The 19,827-nt window shown below is 38.7% G+C and overlaps 2 protein-coding genes across 7 annotated transcripts in view; one reads left to right on the top strand and one right to left on the bottom strand.

The window, feature by feature from the left end:
- The window catches only part of LOC111147628 (RALBP1 associated Eps domain containing 1), an 83,110-nt gene extending 81,023 nt beyond the window's left edge, over window positions 1-2,087 (top strand). For all 6 annotated transcript variants that reach the window (XM_022503812.1, XM_022503811.1, XM_022503810.1 and 3 more), the window contains one exon: window positions 1,816-2,087. In XM_022503812.1, coding sequence (XP_022359520.1) covers window positions 1,816-1,884 — 69 coding nt within the window. In that variant the 3' untranslated portion in view covers window positions 1,885-2,087. The remainder of the gene's footprint in view (window positions 1-1,815) is intronic.
- A 1,994-nt stretch (window positions 2,088-4,081) lies between these two features.
- Window positions 4,082-19,827, bottom strand: part of LOC111147661 (epithelial cell transforming 2 like) — a 64,674-nt gene continuing 48,928 nt past the window's right edge. The window contains exons 14-20 of the mRNA XM_022503865.1: window positions 18,869-19,016; window positions 17,118-17,191; window positions 16,862-17,018; window positions 16,121-16,186; window positions 14,667-14,755; window positions 5,824-5,996; window positions 4,082-4,350 (exon numbers count right to left, since the gene is read on the bottom strand). Coding sequence (XP_022359573.1) covers window positions 4,223-4,350; window positions 5,824-5,996; window positions 14,667-14,755; window positions 16,121-16,186; window positions 16,862-17,018; window positions 17,118-17,191; window positions 18,869-19,016 — 835 coding nt within the window. The 3' untranslated portion in view covers window positions 4,082-4,222. The remainder of the gene's footprint in view (window positions 4,351-5,823; window positions 5,997-14,666; window positions 14,756-16,120; window positions 16,187-16,861; window positions 17,019-17,117; window positions 17,192-18,868; window positions 19,017-19,827) is intronic.

Here is a 19,827-nt window from a genome sequence, read left to right as displayed (position 1 = left end):
ACATATATATATGGCATCACTGTTCCTGTAATATTCCTGAACTTTCATAATGAAACCCAAGAGAGGAAATGTGACCTTGAGCACCACCAAGATGGTATATGTGGTTCCCTATACTCTTACTTAATTCTAAGATGACTTGGGTATTGTTGGTTTATCCTTTTATCAAAGACAACTCAGAGTCTCTTAAAGAGAGATAAACTGGTCTAAAGAAGATGGGGACAGTTGAGATCATTTTGCATGTGGAAAAGGACAGACAAGCCTTGGGTAGAAGTGATGCTTATGGCCCATGTGTACTCCCATCATTTACACTTGAGAGGAATGGATGTGTTTTTCTTTCTTACCACTGTGATTTCTTTGAATCTCTGCAAATAAAAATGAGCTAGAATCATTTATGGTTTACCAACATTAAGCATTTATATCTTATAAACCAGTGACTCTAACATCTCAGTGTGTATACAGTTAGTCAATGGTCGTGTTAAAATACAAATTCTGATTCATATTAAATATGGAAAGGGACCTGAGGATTCTTCATTTCTCATAAGCTTCCAGATGATGGAAATGCTGCTGGACTGTTGGTCCCACTTTGAGTAGCAAGGTTATAAACCACAAAGACGAGAGAAGAGTCCATGAAAGTGTAAAATGAATGCAGAGTTAGTTTGTTCCCATAATATTCTGTTGGTATCCCTCATCCAGCATTTATCACACTATCTGGTATTATTATCTGTGGCACATTTGTCTCTTTTCCCTACTAAAATGAACTCACTGAAAGTCATAATTTTTTCTGTTCAGGGTGCCTCTCTCTCTCTCTCTCTCTCTCTCTCTCTCTCTCTCTCTCTCTCTCTGTGTGTGTGTGTGTGTATGTGTGTGTGTTCCAAATTCCAAACCAAAATACATTGAGAGAAAAGAGAGAGGGATGTGTTAATGCTCAGGCAGGACATCAAAGTCAGCGAGGACTCCCTAGATAAATTTGTAACCATCCTGTCTCTATCCCTAAAAATCTAGCGCATGTTAGGATTTGATAAATATCTGTGAATGAATGATATTTTTGTATAGCTCTTTGATCAGAGAAAATATTTGTAGTCATTCTGTGATTATGAATTGTCTGTTGTAAAAGAAGACTATAAAACTAAGGATAAGCTTACTAGTACCTTACCTTGATAATGAAAATTTTGTTGACACTTGTTTTCCTAAAGAACTAAAGGCACCTATAGAAACATGTATATAGGAGCTATTTGTAAAATCACTTTTCTATCTTGAAAAGAAAATAGGAAGTATGGTACAAAATAGGAAATGGTTCTGGTTAAAAAAGTAAGCATGTTCGAGAAAAAAAAGATGAGTTAGGATTTGCTGGCTATCTGAAAAGACTGCTCACAATCAACAGTGGTTAGAAATTCTGATTGCAAAATAAACTTATTCTTTGTGAAACCAAAAGTCAGATGAGGTTCGGGAGTTACCAGGACCAGATAACATCACCAGGGGAAAGAATCTGTGTTAATTGGTTCATCTACTATTACTGCAGGGGGTAGGCTTTATGCAAAATGCATGCATTAGTAACATCATTTGCAAATATTGGCTTTTCTGATAATTAAAAAATATTTTATTACCCTGATTTATTTAGTAAGAAAAAGATTTTAAGATCATATTTTAATAGTACTGACATATAAAGAAACTCCTTGCTAAGTTGAAGTATCCTCTTAAAATATGAATGACTCTTCCTTTGTCTTAACAAATTTAAATTGTTTCTTGATGCTGAGTTGTTGTTAGATGTGCCTTCATTTTTATATACTTTGAAACATAACTTTGCATCTTTTTCAGGATGTTCTTGAGGAGAGAATTTCTCTGGAAGTTCAACTGGAACAGCTTCGACCATTCTCTCACCTATAAGCCAATTGCCGTTAACTGTGAACATACCCATTTTTAAGCAGTTTTGGGTTCAAGCCAGTTTGGAGACCCAAACATTCAGCTCACTGCTTAATTCAACATTAAATTTTATGATTCTGTTTTGCCCTATATGTTCACCTGTATTTAAGTATCTTTTATTTTTTAATTTCAACAATAAAAGGGTCAGGATGACTTTTCCTGGATGATATATTGTGTTTGTTGGCATAGCCCACCCTTCTTACTCCATAGTATCAGGAATACATAACATTGGTCCAGTATACTTAAGTGGCCAGAACCTCACACTGATTTGATTTACAGAATGGCCTTCCCATTTGTATCTCAAGCAGAGACTGAAATATTTGCAAAAAAAGTAAAAAAAATAAATTGTCAATTTGTCTTTTAGGTTTAATATTTTACATAAAGCATCTATATTTTGTAAAAATCTTGAAAATGAGTTTCCTACTGAATTTTTTATTTTAAAGAACTGTATTGGATGAGGCATTCTTTAACCATAATCAGCATTCTTTAGGAGTCATGTGGTACTTTTAGGCTTCAACTTGGAGGTCAGATTTTATAATTTTCCCAGTGAAAATTGAGCAGTTTCACCAGTAACCTAAAATTGTTGTGTGTGAGATTTTTAACTCAGCAGTCATGTAAACTTATGAAATAGCTATGAAGTCAGGTCTTAATTGTCCCCTGGAAGCAAAGGGAAAGTGTTGAACCACAAACGACATAAGTACTGTCCACATACAAACATCATCATTTTTTGCATGATTTATGCACTTAAGTCTTAGTTAGAAACTTATGCTTATCAGTTGCTACATTTTGTCAGCTATTTTGTCATTCAATCTTTGGTCATAGAGACTGGTTTTTCCCATTAACAGAGCTTCTAAAGTGTGTCCTGTTCAGGTTGAAAAAATGTCTTAGGATTTGTTTCATATTATATGATATATACATTTTGATCATATATGTAAATTTGCATTCACTGCTGACTAACAGCAGATATTCCCTTTAATGGTTTATTCTATGGAATCATAGATGTTAGGGTGCATGGATATATCGTAACAGAATCAAGGTGTGATTTTACACTAAAAAACAGCACAATATTTTAACTTCTCTACATTTTTTAACAAGAATTTAAATTTTTAAGAATTAGAAGCAATTTATATGTTTATTGAAAAAAGAAAATGTTTAAAATAGCCCAGTTCACAATCCTAGATTGTACTAGTAGATTTTTACTATCTTAAAGGAGAATATGAAATAAAAAGGAAACTGACAAGTCAAAGTTTCCAAGATCAATATCAACTTTAAGTAAAAAATATTACTATTACTGCATACATTAGCAGAAGTTTCCAAGTGGCTAACAGGTTATGACTTCAGTTTGTTAAATAATTAGATGAAGGTTTTAAAGATACAAAAGACCACAAAACACATGTTTTGCTGTTTCTCTTCAAACAAAATTGTCTTAAGTTCTTTATATTTGTTTCTTTTTAAAAAATCTTTTTATATTTACTTAAGAGAGAGAGATCACAAGCAACAGGGAGTGGTAGAGGGAGAAGCAGATCCCCCACTAAGCAGGGAGCTCGATGTAGAACTTGGTCCCAGGACCCTAGGATCACGACCTGAGCCTAAAGCAGATGCTTAACCAATGAGCCACCCAGGAGCCCTTTATTTTTGTATCTTAAAGGTATTTTGTGTTGTTTTTTTTTCCCCAACAGCCTTCTAATTTAGCAATGTCTAATTTAACTATTTAAAGCCTCTTACTTGGAGGGTCTAAAAATTTTAATTTTGCAACCAAAAAACACTTCAAAATCATAAGAAACTTTTTAGTACTTTGTAGGAATTTATTTTTAATGCTCTCTGGAGGAATATATTCATATTAAAGACATGTGACAGGTTTTTTGCCAAACTGCCATTTATATTTTTATACACATTTTAAAATCAATAATTATATCATGAAAATTTATAATGATATGATTGGTAAGTCAACAAAATATTTCTCTAGACTGATCATTTAAGAAACACTTTTTTATTCTGACTTTTTCATTAGTTCATAAAACAAAACTTTAAATATGCAATTATCTTTGTTGTGTCAAATTTTACTGCCTATGAAAAATAACCACCAAAAGAAGTGCTTCAAAATTTTGGACTCAAGTTGTTCTTCTGTACATTTCTTTGCATAGTTGAACATAGATGATAAAGTTAAAAGTTAGGAGGGACTTTATGGATCATCCTACTTCACTCTCCCCATCCGTGAGAAATCATTCTGCTTCCTGCTGCATCTTCTGGAACAGGGATCTCTCGGTCTTTGCCAGGGAGAATTTGCACCCATAATATTTTCTTACTTCTCCATACTACTTTTGATTGCGCTTTGAAGTACTGACAACCATAGGAATTTATCATCCTCAACCTCTGTAGCACAAATCCATTCACGTTTTGGACCATGAAGAATAAATGCATTCTTGATATCTGTAAAAATATTTAAGGTCCACTGATTAATCTTGGCAGGTCACAATCAAAAGAAAAGAAAATGTTACAAAATTCAAGAATTGACCAAGTCATCTTTAAGAATTTTTTGAAAACTAAAAAGGTATTCCAACAGATACAAGTCCAGTTTAGAATATAACTTCCTAAAAATACTGAATAATTCAAATATAATCTAAAATAATCTTTGTGATTGTGTAATTCTAATAGCAGTTATTTTTAAAGACTGGTAGATGATGTCATGTTCTTTAACTCCTTGTCTCAGTCCCTCTGGAAGGAGGACAGTAAAGGTCCCTCCCAGAAGGAACCAGTAAAGGTCTGCACTAAGAGTTGGTACAGGTAGAGATGCTGAGAGCTAGGCCTGGACCACCTTGTTGGAATTAAGCCAACTATGTAGCTGGGTGCCAGCTGTCTTGCGGGTTACATAGTGATGTTTTGACACAGACCACAGCTGACTAAAGGGAGATTGAAAGCAGATGTCCTACCCTCTTTAACCATTCCTGGTGATTATAGATAACTAACTCATATCAGTTGAGTTTGTTTTCTAGGTGGAAATATTTATTTTCCCCTTTGGTGTTCATTTTTTCTCAGGCTCAGATTTAAAATGAGGCTAAAACTAAAGGGAAGGAATCCTTTTTTAAAGGGTGAGTTCCTTCTATAAGACCTTTATTCCAGCTTTAACCTTAAGTCCTGCCTTGACATGCGGTGAAGAGTATTGGAATGAGAGCTGTTCCATTCAGATTGCCTAACAGAAACTGAGAAAAGAGAAGGATCCTTTTAAGCTTGGCAAGTAAAGTGTAGGTAATAACTAAAAATAGACATAGTATTTTTAAGTAGGATTTCTTTTCGTAACAGATGATAGTTCTACTGAGGTTATTAATGAATGAAATGTTTGTTACTAAACATCCTTTGCAAATCTGTCAGTTACAGAAGAACTATCAACTTGAATATGAACTTATGGAAGCAAAGGTACACTTCACTGTAATAATCTGTAATAATCACTGTAATAATCACTTCATCTGAGTGGAATGGAAACAGCATATAAAAATCTAAACTAGTAAAATCTATAGGCAGTATTGAGTCCTAGTAAAATGGAAAAGTGATAGGTAAAAGTATAAAATTGTAACATTTACAAGCTGTGGTGAGTAGTGGCTCTCTTGTCAGATTGCTTCAAAGAGCTCAGGATGATGTGGGTTCGTGCTTCTCTTTGTGATTTTTGAAAGTTGTTTTCCTAATATGTAGGGTACCTGTCTGACAATGCCAGCATTCCTTTCTTTTGCTATTTCCGACAGATGCAAGTTTACATTAATGAAATCCTAAAATTATTTGGAGAACTGTTTGCAAACTTTCAAATGAACATTCCAGTACTTTTCCTACTTTATATTTTAATAGTTAATGAGCATTATGTAATACGGGTTTCTAAAGGTCTTTAACTCTTGGAAGAAAAAGAATACATACATTTAGAATCTGGAATGTCCTCTACAAGTAACCTATGAAGGGCCACTGATGCAATGAACTGGTAGGTTGATTTTGAAGTCCGCTCAAACGGAGTATGAGCTGTGCCCCGACTAGAAACAAGCAGTGCATCATTGAAGAGGAAAAGACTGAGGTCACGGGTGTGTTCATAGGACCTGTGTTAAAGTGGAGAAGGGTTACATAGTAGGCATACACACATGCTTTGTTACACAATTCACCATTTTGGCGTTGATAAGCCAATAGTTGGTGGTTTTGCCCGCTGCAGACAGGTTGAAATGGCTCATTGGAGTTCTTAGTAGTTTTTCTCCTGGTGTAAATAGTCTCTTCTGTCTCTCAGACCACTCCTATGGGGGGGCCTCAAGGCTTCTGGTGGAATGCTTTGAACTTACCTAACACTGGATAAGCATTCAGTGTGGGAATGTGGAGGAAAGAGACATTGAACTTCTCCTCCTTTACAACATGAATCATGCTAGAGCTGTGTTAAACTTCTGTCAAGTTTGGTATTTTGTGTCTGATGTATTTGGGCAATCTGGGGAAAGTTTCTGTTTGTTTTGGTTTCGTCTTCAGTGTAACAGGTTGGGGTAGAGAAAAGCACAAGAACCACTATGACATAAGGTGTCTTAAGTACACAGCCAGGAAAAGAAAAGCATTTAACTACTAGCTAGGAAATTAAAATTTTCCTAATTATGGTTGGAGGGAAATCAATAGATAACATACTTCATCAGTATGAAAGGTGAGAATTAAGTTAACTCTTCATTTTCACGGAGGTTGCTATGATGGTCAGCTGTAGGCATGTTTACCAGCAGGCAAAATGTGCCCTCAGCCTCCGTCTGTGACCCTCATTACACTGTTGTGTTATTGGAGCCAGGTCTTGTGCTTGGCAGGCACCAGTGTACTCTCCTTTGGGTTTGCTTCTGTGAGTACTCACCAGGGAGTCAAGCAGTGTGTTGGGGAGGAGCGGAGTGGGGGAGCGCCCACTTCCCAGTATCTCTAGCCTCTCTCCCCCCACGTTGGGAGGATAACCAAAACCTTTTTTCTCTTAGAAGCATCAAGCAACCCTCACTTGCTCGAAGGAAGGGAGTCCATATACTGGCTTGATGTTCAGAGGAAGTCTCATTTTTAATCTTCACTATTTTCTTTTAATTGCCATTTGAAGTCTACATAAACTTTTACATAAATGCTAAAGTGGCATCAATTCATACCATTGGCTTTTTTAAGTGTCCTTTTTTGTTTCACTTTTCTCTTTTGGCTTGGGTCCCTTCTCCCTTCACTCAGGTCACCCAAATTACCCAACTCCTACCTGTCTTTGTTTTCTTACTTGCTCAGGTAATCACACACATATGTACATATATACACATCTATTTACAGGTAGGTTGCCATTATTTTACAAAAATGGTAATATCCACACTCTTTTTCTGTTTTTCTCATTTGGCAATGGAAATGACTTCAAGTTAACTGGTATGGCTTGCTTTATTTATTTATTTATTTTAAGATTTATTTATTTGAAAGAGAGAATGTAAGTGGAGAGAGGGGTAGAGAGAATCTCCCTCAGGCCCTACACTGAGTGGGGAGTTCAATGCAGGGCTTGATCCCAGGACCCTGAGATCATGACCTGAGCTGAAATCAAACTCAGATGCTTAACCAACTAAGCCACCCAGGTGCCCCTTTAATTTATTGTTTTTAATGGCCAAATAATACTTTATGGTGTGTGTAGACCATCATTGATTCAACTCTTCTCCTTTTGATATCCACTGGTGTGTAAAGGCTTGGGTCTCTTTCCTACCTTCTTTTCTCCTTCCTTTCACTTGTTTATGGCCAGTATGTGCAATGTTCGAATAAACTGATCTTTATTTACAATCAAATCCCTTACATGTGTTGTTATTTCTATCAAATAGGCTTGGGGGGCTGCTGTGGTGGGCAGGTAGGATTGATTGGTCAAAGGTTTTATGTATTTTTATCAAAAACTTCCGGATTGCTGTCCTTAAAAGCTACTATAATTGCCACTTAGAATCCATTTTATATAATAATGGCTCTGACTTGTACATAATACAAACTTTAATGTCCCTCTAAATTACCTGGAGATTTTTGTTAAAATGCAATTTGAAGGTAGTAGAACTAGAGTAGTGTCAGTTTCTGCATCTCTGACAGCTGCCTGACGATGCTGATGTGCAGACCACATTTTGAGGAGTGAGGCAGTTAAATCATGTATTAGTTACAACCATGTCATGCTAGGTGAAGGACTGGATCCAGGACTGAAACATTTTTTTTTAAAGATTGTATTTATTTATTTGACAGACACAGTGAGAGAGGGAACACTAGCAGAGGGAGTGGAGGGAGAAGCAGGCTTCCTGCCGAGCAGAGAGTCCGATGCTCAATTCCAGGAAGGACCCTGGAATCGTGACCTGGGCGGAAGGAAGACGCTTAATGACTGAGACACCCAGGCGCCCCCAGGACTTAAAAATTTTTGAGGAATACTGTATTTCAGGTTCAGCTATTCAAAGAGTGTTAGTGAGGTCCTGGCTCTGTTAGGTGTATGGATAAACAGAAATGCCCAACCGCTGGAGCCAGCTTTTCCTTTTTCATGCATTTCCTTCCCATTTCTGTGTGGCTGTGAGTTAGGCTGGAAGGAGTGCATACTTCACATACACTGATACCTTGCAAGAAGCAATATTCTAGATCAAGTTGGTAGGATAGTCTGGCAATAATGGTGCCTATAGAACTAGGGATGAGGGAGAGAGGAGGCAAGAAAGGGAAGAGATACTTCAATCTGTGTGTAATGGTCTGTATGTGGTGAATGGCCACTCTAGGTAAAAGAACCCCACCCGTATACTTGCCCTCTTTTTGTTTAGCAATTTTACCTTCCTACTGATATGAACAATTATTTCTCCTATCATACCAGTTTAGAGAAATGTTCAAAGCTATAAAAAAAATGCGCTATTAAACTGAATTATCAGAGAATGTAATACAAGTTTGCTTTAAAGAAGTGCCTTTGAAAGGTAAAGAATCATTTTTTCACTCGGAAGTGGTAACCCCGAGGGTGGAAATAAATGAAAGAATTCCAGTTTTGTGACCCACGTGGATCGAGCAGGTGGTTGGACCCAGGGAAAAGCAGGAGCAGGCACATTATTAACTCGGAGTTGAGACCACTTGTCATCAGAGGACATAAACAGGGAAATAGGCTTGAAAACACACAGGTTTTGATTATTTCAATCTGATTATGAGAATGCTATTTAAAATAAATCTGAGTTCCATCTAGAAAAAAGATTTTCAAAAGCCATTTACTAAGTTAAGCCCTTCCACAGGCTCCTGGGTGGCTCAATCAATTAAGCATCCGACTCTTGATTTTGGCTCAGGTCATGATTTCAGGGTCGTGGTATCCAGCCCCACGTCAGGCTCAGTGTGGAGTCTGTCTGTCCCTCTTCCTCTGCTCCTCCCACCACTCATGCTCTCTCCCTAAAATGAGTGGATACCATTCTTGTAAATAAATAAAGCCCTTCAAGATCTCCAACAATTTTCATCCAAAAACGAGACACACTAAAAAACATAGTAACTCCTCTACATATAAAAGTAAATAATTTCATCTCTCATATTGACATAATAGAGCAAAGGAAGTGGAAACTATGGATCCTAATAACGTTTCAGAAAGCCACTTCTCATATTCAAAAGAACCAACTCCAAGGGTAGAGTTTTTTCTCCATGAACTTGGATAGGATTTCTTTCCTTGTTCAGAAATAGGTCAAATGACTCAGCAAAATGTAACAGGTCTGTTATAAATTCCTAACATCATTCTAGAAATGTTTTATTGTTGTTTATTGTATTAGAAGGCCAAAATGCTGAAGTACCCAATTTCTATAAATACATAAAACCTTGAAAGGAATTTTACAACCTTGGCATGAGCAGACAACAGCGAGCCATAGGTTGTCTGAGCTGACCTGGGTCAAAACTGCAGCTTCTACACATCCACACTCTGACTTGAGGATTACAGTGGCTTTCTGAGTTTCCAGGCTAAGAGCCAATTCAGAGCCAGAGTTCAATATCTCTGGAAAGTCCCCTGTACATAGCTGCCCCGGTAACTGACTGTAGACCCCTTGGGTAAGGCTAAAAAGAAAGTTTACAATATGCATTTTTGGCAGTGTAATAGGGTTTTTCCTCAAGAGGACTTGGTCTGAGAAGTGGATGTCTCCCTTTAGTGATTCAAAGCCATGCCACTGCTCACCAGTCCTCCAGGGCTCCGCCTTTTGTCACCTCGGCATCAAGGGAGGGAAAGGGAAACAACAACAAAAGTCTACTTAAAAACCAGCAGGCTGAAAGCCACATAAGTGAAAATTGGTGTTTTCTGGAAAAACGATACAATGAAAGTTCCAAATTACATAATATATTATAAAAGCTTAAGCTATCCCCAAATTCTGTGGGCTATATTGACAGAGGGACAAATAACTCCAAATTTCTTAACTCTTAAAAATGACACTGTGACTTCATCTCTACCCAGAGGAATTTTTTTCTTTTTATGGTGCAAGTATTTACTGATTTTGTTCTGTGTCATGGCTCTTGTTTATCAGTAATTTGTTTAGTACTCACTGCTTAGTTGGTAAGTTTATTATGAGGAAGGCTCAGTTCATCTTTCTAACCCGCTGGTCTCGTCAGTAGAGCACTGAGACTTGGTTCTGAATTTTGGACCAGCACTTATTCTGTAGCCTCAGAGAACTTACTTAAATCCAGATGCCCACCCATAACATGGTTGCAGACCTACTTGCCTCAGGAAGTGATTGTAATGAGTGTATCAAATGAGAGAATGTAAAGAATATGGTGGGGCCTGGCTGGCTCAGTTGGAAGAGCATGTGACTCTTGATCTCGGGGGCTGTGAGTTTGAGCCACACATTGGGTGTAGAGATTACTACAATAAATAAGTAAAAAGCATTAATAGAAAATATGGTAAATGATAAAGCCTTATACTCATGTAAGTCAATATTTTATATATGAATATAAACAGAGTTTCCTCTGAGTAGAAATCTCTAATGGAAGTCACGGGAATGGGATTTCCTGAGTTTTATGTGACTTTCCAAAATGATAGAAAACAAAGTTACAGACTAAGTATTCTGTAATATGTTTTGGAATATGAACCTATCTTGCATTTACTGAATTTTAAAAGTTAATGTAAAGTTACATTTAAATTTATTGCTTGACAAATCACTGAGATGGTGCCTATTTTAACATACATATACCTCATAATTAGATTGTAAAATAATTTAGTATTCTCCCATGATCCTCAAATTCTTAAATGTATTCTCTTTGCCCAAATGCTAAATTCTAATAACTGAGCCCTTTGGTTTCTGGTTGGACAAGTAAAGAGCTTGCAAGTCCTAACTTCCATCCTCACAACAAAAAAGAAGCTGAAAAACTCAGCATCAACAGCTCTTCTTTGCACCGTCAGAGAATCAAAGCCACAAGGTAAACTAGCACCCCAAAAGCTGGAGAGACACACTGATACAGAGAAACACAGCTTACTGGAGGCAGAACCTCCCCGCTGGAGCAGTGAACTAGAGATTAAGAACTCCTGGAAGCCTAGCCTGAGGAGAACATTCTCTCCCCACTAGCATGAATTAAAACTGGCGTATGTTTTACTTCCAGGAGCCCCACCAGGTTCTCACTGTGAAGATCAAAGAAAAATGTTTTCATCCATCCTGATAGGGAGAGGAAAGGTAGCCTTTTTGAAATGTGCCTGCAGAGTTCTCTTCTCCTTACCAAAAGACTTCCCTCAGGGGAAACTATTTTACCAGAATCTAACCAATATGGGGGAAGGGAAACACCTACTTCCAGCCCCTTCTAGCCTTCCTGTCTCTTAGAGACAGTACACAAAATGGAAGGAAACAAAACAAGAAACAGAAAGGAATGAAAAACATTTGTGAAAGTCCTAGCCTGGGGCACAAGCTCACTAAAAAACTAAGACCTAACCATGAAACTATAGAACTCTTCCCTTCTCCTCCTTTCCCATTTGATACCACATCAACAGAATTCCTTATAATGACAAGGGATTATAGCTAAAAAGAACTAGAAGGCTCGGACCCCTATTTAAGTGGTCTCTAGGGAAACTCAATGAGGGAGACAAAAACAAGAACACCAAAATAAATTGTAGCCTATGACACCACAGCTACAACAATAGTAAACACAGGCTAACATCTAGTCATATAAACATAAAACCTCACACTGAAGACCTATTTGCCTCAGTTCCTTTCACTTAATACATTATGTCTAGCTTTCAACAAAAAATTACAAGTCATACTAAGAGGAAGAAGAACAGTTTGATAAGGCAAGCATCAGAACTAGACTTACATGGCAGGGATGTTGTTGGAATTATTAGACCAGGAATTTGAAATATTTATAATAAATAAGTCAAGCGCGCTAATGAAAAAGTGGACAACATGCAACAAAAGAACTGAGGAGTAAAATAAAGAAATGGAAACTCTAAGAAATAATTAAAAAGAAATTGTAGAAATTAAAAACACTGAAATGGGGGCGCCTGGGTGGCTCAGTGGGTTAAAGTCTCTGCCTTCGGCTCAGGTCATGGTCCCAGGGTCCTGGGATGGAGCCCCGAGTCGGGCTCTCTGCTCAGCGGAGAGCCTGCTTCCTCCTCTCTCTCTGCCTGCCTCTCTGCCTACTTGGGGTCTCTCTCTGTCAAATAAATAAATAAAATCTTTAAAAAAAAAAAACACTGAAATGGAAATGAATAATGCCTTTGATGGTCTTGTTAGCAGCCTGGACATAGCTGAGGAAAGAATCAATGAGCCTGAAGATACATCAATAGAAATTTACCAAGTGAAAAGCAAAGAGGAAAAAAAGATTGAAAAAGAAAGGAACAGATTAACCAAGAAATCTGGGACAACTACAAAAAGTGTACATAGGTCTAATGGGAATATCACATGGAGAACAAAGAGAAAGGAACAGAAGAAATACTTGAAGTGATAATGGCTGAGAATTTTCTAAAATTATTGACAGTTACCAAATCACAGATCCAGAAAGTTTAGAGAATACCAAGCAGGGTGAATACCAAAAAAATACCACGTAGGCATATTACATTCAAACTCCAGAAAATCAAAGACAAAGATAAAATCTTGAAAGAACCCAAAGAACAAAAACAAAACTAAACCAAAACAAAACAAACAAAAGAAAAAACCCACTTTACCAAAGAAGAACAAGAATTGCATTGGCTGTCTCCTCAGAAACTGGCAAACAAGAAGAGAGTAAAGTAGAATAAGTGTTGAAAGAAAAGAACCCAGCAACGCAGAATTCTGTAGCCAGCAAAACTATTCTTCAAAAGGGAAAGAGAAATACAGATTCTCAAACAAAAATCGAAATTCATTGCCAGTAGGTCTGCCTAGCAAGAAATGTTAAAAGAAGTTCTTTAGAGGGCACCTGGGTGGCTCAGTTGGTTAAGCAGCTGCCTTCAGCTCAGGTCATGATCCCGGCATCCTGGGATCGAGTCCCACATCGGGCTCCTTGCTCAGCGGGAAGCCTGCTTCTCCCTCTGCCTCTGCCTGCCTCTCTGTCTGTCTGTGCTCACTCTCTCTGACAAAAAAAAAAAAAAAAAAAAAGTTCTTTAGAGAAAAGGTAAATTATGTAGTTTGGAAACTCAGACTTACATAAAAGGAGAGTGTTACCTTCATGTATACATGAAGGTAAAATAAATTCTAAAAAAAAAAAAAAAAAAAAAAAAAACAGGGATAATCCTAGCATGTCTCCTACTACACCAGTGTGTTTAGAATTGTTGGTTTGATAGCTAGTTTCCTTCCATCACTGCATCTCGTTTCTATTGCTACTGAACAAAAACAACAAAACAAATAAAACAAAAATACTGATCATGAGAAAAGTGACACAATTGCATGACTTTTCATTTAGAACTACTCTAGGCAAGAATAGAGGTGAAAGCATTGGGTTTCTTCCAACCACTCCCTGACCTACACCTATGGGAAATATTCATTGAAATAACAGGCAAATCAATTTTTATTTCTTTTATTGGAGTTGGACAAATTAAAGGAGTTGATTTCTCTCCACTTGGTTAGTTGTTGAATTGTCATCTTTGCCATTAATACTGAGAATATAGTTTTGCAAACAATTTTCTAACATAGGTATCAGCAAATTATGGCCCCACCATTTGTTTTGTGAATAAAGTTTTATTGTAACACAGCCAACACTTGTTCATTTATGTGCTGTATTATTTATGTTATATCATTATTTTGCTGTTTTTATGTTATAATCGTGAAGCAGTAAAATCATCTGGGCAACAAGACCTAGGATATTTATGATCTGACCCTTTACAGAAAAAGTTTGCTCATCCTTGTTCTAAAAGAGGAAAGGGGATGCTAGCTTATGGAAATTGTCACCTGCCTTTTGTTCTTACACTGCTGTAAGCACTGTGCAAAACTGAAGTGGTGAGACCTCAATATAATGATGGTCTCTTGGTGAGACCTTTGTAATACTAACCTCAATAACTATCAGGATAATTAACTGGTCTTCTCTTTCTTATAGGTGAGCAAATCACTAGTGTGTGACACTCACAACACTTGGCTCTCCTTTCAGTAGGAAAGTGACCAACCTCAGAATTCCTGCTTCTATGCAGTTTGTGGTTCTGGCAGAGATTATATGTTTTCTCCCAATCCATCCACTAACTGCCTGGAATGTGAATAGGGTAATAAAGCTGCAGGGGAATGTATGTTTAAGTTTTCAGTCCAGTGCAAAGATCTGTTGCAGACTTAGGTCAGCCGTTGTACTGGATCCCAGGTACAAGATAAGCAAGACTAGTCACAGCCATAGGACAGTTCAATGCTTACCTTAAAGAGAAACTTACTGCCTCATCACAGCAGTGAAGTTGGGCTACATCTTGGACCCTAATCAGATATCTGCTTTCTTCTGACAGAGTCTATGAAATAAAAAACAAAATCAGAAACATTCATAAATTTGGAGAAAATAAAAAGTATCCCACTGAAGAACTGTTTTATATCCCAGAAGCTGTGTTGAGTAGAACTCAGTTTAATTATGAAAAAGTGGATGTTTTTATTATTGACAAAAGAGGTTTTTGGTTTTTTTTTAGAAAGACCACAGACTTCACAATTAAAACTATATTTGAGGGTGTTGTCTAATTTTTAAAACTACTGAAATTACTGTTTTATATATAAATGCTCGAAAAGTCTTCCTAGTATTAAAAAAAAAAAAAAAGAGGGGGTGGGAGCAGGTAAGATGGGGTCTTTGAAGAAAAGGAAGTGAATGGATTGTTAAAAATTCAGAAGTTAGACCCTTGTACTGATCTAGCCGTGAGATGATCACTTGATGTAAACAGTGATCTAGAGATAAATTCCAACTCTGTGAGTTCCAAGATTTTGGACTTTTTGTAATCCAAACTCCACTCTCCATACCAAAATGTGCAGATCTGAATTCTAATAAAACAGCTCCATCTTGTTTCCCCAATTTGATCAAATAAAAATGTTTCAAATTGGTACTTTAGTTCAACATAATTCATATATTGAGCTCCTACTATATGCCAAACATTAGATGACAAGTAAATTGTAGCTCATGCCTGATGACGTTAACAGGATTGTAATAAAGTGTGACAGAGATGTTCAGGGTGCTGCAGAATACCCAAGACGGGGCTTGGGGAGAGGGGCTTACAGCTGGAGATGTTGGGGAAACTTTACAAAGAAGATGATGATAGAACTGGATTTTTAAAGGATGAATAGTTTACCCAGTGGAGTGGGAAAGGCAATTTCAAGAAGGAAAAGCACGGGCAAAGCACAAATGTGTGGAGAAAGGCTAACATTATTGGAGAACTAAGTAGATTTGCGTCATTTGATCATGAAGTGGAAGGCAAGGCAGTAAGAGAGAAGGTAGACTGGGACCAGATGATATTCTACAGGGAACAACTAACACCTAAAAATTTTTTCAGATATCCTCAGGGCACAGAATCCTACACCAGGCACTATGTATAGGAAGATATAAAACAAGAGAATACATGGTCCCTTTCCCAAAAGGAGGTCATGTTCACAGAAGTACCAGTTAAGGAGCTAAGACTGCAGAAAAGTTATGGGATGGGATCAAGTCCACTTGTGTGTCTTCTCGTATGCATCTTTATAGCTAGCAAGGATGTGAACTGTGAAAGCTTGCCAGCACACAGCACGCAGCAGGCATTCAACAGATGGTAGCTGAGTCGAAATCGACAAGCCTCCTTTTGCCAGTAACTTGAGGATATATTCATGAGCATGAGATGCAGTGAGTACGTCAGAATACGTACCGGGCATCCCCAGACGATTCTCTGTATTTCTGACAGCTGATCTTTCATACCGATGTTTTGCTTCACCTAGTAAACAAAGGGATTTTAGGCAAACTGAAATTATGAAATTTTTATATGTAAAAATAGATTTAAATATTTTATGGCTCTTGTACACGGCTCAGGATTTTCATACACTTTAATAAGAATCTCAATTTTGTGTCCCCAGTGTTTGAAGACAAAGAGGCAAGTGACAAGACTGTGTTCACAGTCTTCAGGGCAAAAGAGGTTATCGGTCTACATTCAGCCCAGATGCCCGTGTAATATGCACATCACAACAATATTTTCAGAATGATAGTACTATCTTCCAAGATGCTGAATTCTTTCAGAGAATAATTATGATTGCGATCTTTACTGACGCAGGAAAGTTCATTAATAAGAAGTACCCTCAAAAACAAAGGATTTTACTTTTTTTTCTTTTCGTTGTTTAGAAAAATCAATCCAAATATTCAATTCTTCACACTTTCATATTAATAAAAGTTTTATTGCACTCATCCACGTATCTGAAAACATTCTGTCTCATGTTGTTTGGCTTTGAATAGACCCTCTTAGTGCTCAAAATCACTGAACCCAATCATTTCACGTTAAGAGGAGGAAAGACTTTGAAGTATGCCACGAAAGGATAAGGTATTTCATGATCTTTGAGTCAGTACGACAAAGTATTGTGACATTTGTAAAGGACACGAACGCTCATCAGCCCCCAACCTCATCTATGTAACTTTTGTATTTTTTGAGTTGGTCAATTGCAGTGGTCAGGCTCCCACGGTCAGCGTGTCCTGCGGGAGTGTGAAGCCTCAGAGCATAGAGAAGATTCATATATTCTTCAAATCTTCGCGATGGGTACAAAAGCAGCTCCGGGAGGCTGTATGAGGCAGAGGAAAGGGAACCCTGGTCGCTCTCTGAAGGCCAAAGTGTGCCATGTCCTTGGGGCGCCCCCACTGTGCCCTCCCTCAGAACTTACCTCAGCATTTTGGTAACAGTGGTCTTATCATGTCTCTTCAGGAAAGCTCGGAATGCTGGTGTCATTTCTCTGGACTAAAGGTGAGCATTATGTCAAAATTTTGCTCTGTATTACAGTTCCTCCAGAACAGAACTTCTGTTCCGCCCGACAAGCATGATCTATGAAGCACTCAAAGCAAAAGGGCAACAACTACCTCAAACCAAAGTACGACTAGTCCTATCGAGGCTTACTAATATACTAAGCACAGTGTGTTAATTATATCGTAAATTAACCCTATTCCGTAAACTTAATCAGTATAGACAAAATGGACTTTGCAACCAGCTAGGCCTGGATTAACATCACAATTCTAATTGAATTCTATCTAATTCTATGAGGCCCTGTCAAGTTATTTAACTTCTCCAAGCCTGAGCTTTCGCATGGATTACCCTACCTAACTCTTGTGGGTGAGGGGAACAATCCTATCCATAAGGATCCTGCCCGTCAGGCAGTAAATGCTATCTCCACAGTAAGTTATTAATAGTATTCACTGTAATACTGCAGTTAACTATGTTTTCCATAGTAACATCATAAAGGGGCTCCACTCTGCTAAATATCTGTTTTAAAGTGTATCCTTTCATCACCGTTAGAGCACTCAGGAAGTGACCTCATTTGTCTTAGTACATAAGTGCCTCAGAGATGCCAGGAATGCATCAAATAGTCACGGGGTGTAATATTAACAGCTCACGTTTACTATTTATCTGCACACCCCATGCTAATGAAATAGATATCACTATTATCCCTAACTATAACAATTTTAGTATCAATTTATAATATTATGTGACACTTTGCTTCCATTCTTGTCCTAAAGTTTGGTTCTCTGCAATGGCCTTATTCACTCAACTTTCACATAATCATTGTCCAGCAGTATTTAAACTCCCTTTGTGGGATAAGAATGATACTACAAAGGGAGACATCTGAGGTCAGGACTTGTCCAGAGGCCTCCAGGAATCCAGGCCTGCCCCTGAGGGCCTCAGTCCGGACAGGCGGACACAGTCCAAGTGAATATAGTGGACGCTAGAGGAAGTGCAAGGGACACTCTTCTGCTCCACTTTTGACGCACATTGAAGAGGGAAGAAAGAGAGAGAGCTCACTGCCTTCAGAGGAGAGCCCAGCAAAAGCAGTGAGTGGCACAGGGGGGAGCTGAAGATTCCTGCCCAGACTACATATGGCTTAAGTCATGAAGGGAAAAATTGTTTATCATGAACTCTCCAAGCAATGGAAGACAAAGAAATCCTTATTTCATAGTGAGATTTCACAAACGGAGTGTCCTTATTCTAAGAAGCATATGGATTATTAATTCCTTTTCTCCATAAGAACCTTGAACTCGTCAAAGCCGCAGAGCACTGTGTTGGCGGAGTAGAATCAAGGCTCTTGCTCCTGCTTCGACCCATTGTGAAACATTTCTCTGTAACTAAACCACAGAGTATTGGGGCAGGTAGATGAAAGCCTGACAGTTTGTATGATTAGTTCAGTACAACAACAAGTTCCTGGGTCCCACCATATCAAGTGTGTTAACCCTCAACTGTGTTAACCCATAGTGATACAAAACTAAGTAAGTCAGGGGCCCCGTCCTCAAAGAGCTCACGGTCACCTGGAAGCTAAGGGTGGGGAAGAAGTCTTTCCTGTTTATCCTAGTCCTTTGGATTGCACACAAAAGTTCCTTTCAAGCTCAGAAAGTCTCATTCATGCCTGGATGGTAACTCAATCATTACCTTCTCTATAGTTCTCAGAACAACCGGGTAATTGTTGAAGAAATTGGTATATGTGTTCAGCTGGCTTCCAAACTTGAGGAATATTTCTCCCACGCAGTGGGCTGGGCCCCATTCCTGCAGTCTGTCTCTCAGATTGTCTAGAAACTGCCTGCCATACGAGAAAAGCATGCCGTGAAATACTGGCCTGGGATAACCTAGAAGCTTAAAAAATAAAAATAAATTAGTTGTTATTTGTGCAGCCTGGCCAGGCTTTTGTCCAATCTGTCTGCCTGACACAGAGCCGGGCAGATGTGCCCGGAAGGGAGGAGGGGTGGGGGGCAGGGGTGTGAGGGAGGAGGTTGACTCTGGTAGAGTCTTGCCTCTTCCTCTTAATTCCCTGAGTCGGAGCCCCAGGCTGGCCTCCACAGGCCTGACCCTTGACTGTCCCACTCCCATGTGGCCAGCCAGGCAGACGGGGAAGGTTTCTTACAGTCCTCAGAGGAGAGGGCTCAACTCACTTCAAATGCTGTAACTCCTGATCGGCCCACTGCTGTGGACCTGGTGTCACCCACCATTCAGCTGTCACAGGCCTTGAAACAGGGATGAGGCCTAGTCCGCCCTCTTCCTTCTGCAGCAGCTGGGGCCCAGGGAGGGTGACAGCATCCGAGTTACCCAGAGAGTTACTGGAAGAGTGGCCCGGTGTAACTGTGCCCACACCCATGATCACTTTTCTGTGTGATCATTCTTGAAACAATATACTGTCATTCAGCTGACCCCCGATCTTGGTTCTCTCAGCCCAGTATCCCATGAAACCCCTTGTTTTCTTTCCCTTTGCTCAACCGGACACTGCTGACTAAGAACGGTGCCAGACCGTTCTCCTTGCTCCTGCCTCAGGGTGAACAGTGTATGGAATAGAGAACCCCCAGGCCCTGAGCTCCCCTCCGGGAACCGTGGTGTGGAAATGAGGCAGGGGTCGCCCC

Source organism: Enhydra lutris, unplaced genomic scaffold (assembly GCF_002288905.1).
Source record: "Enhydra lutris kenyoni isolate GAN:26980312 unplaced genomic scaffold, ASM228890v2 scaffoldscaffold17, whole genome shotgun sequence".
NCBI lineage: Eukaryota > Metazoa > Chordata > Mammalia > Carnivora > Mustelidae > Enhydra > Enhydra lutris.
This window is presented reverse-complemented; position numbering and strand designations above follow the sequence as displayed.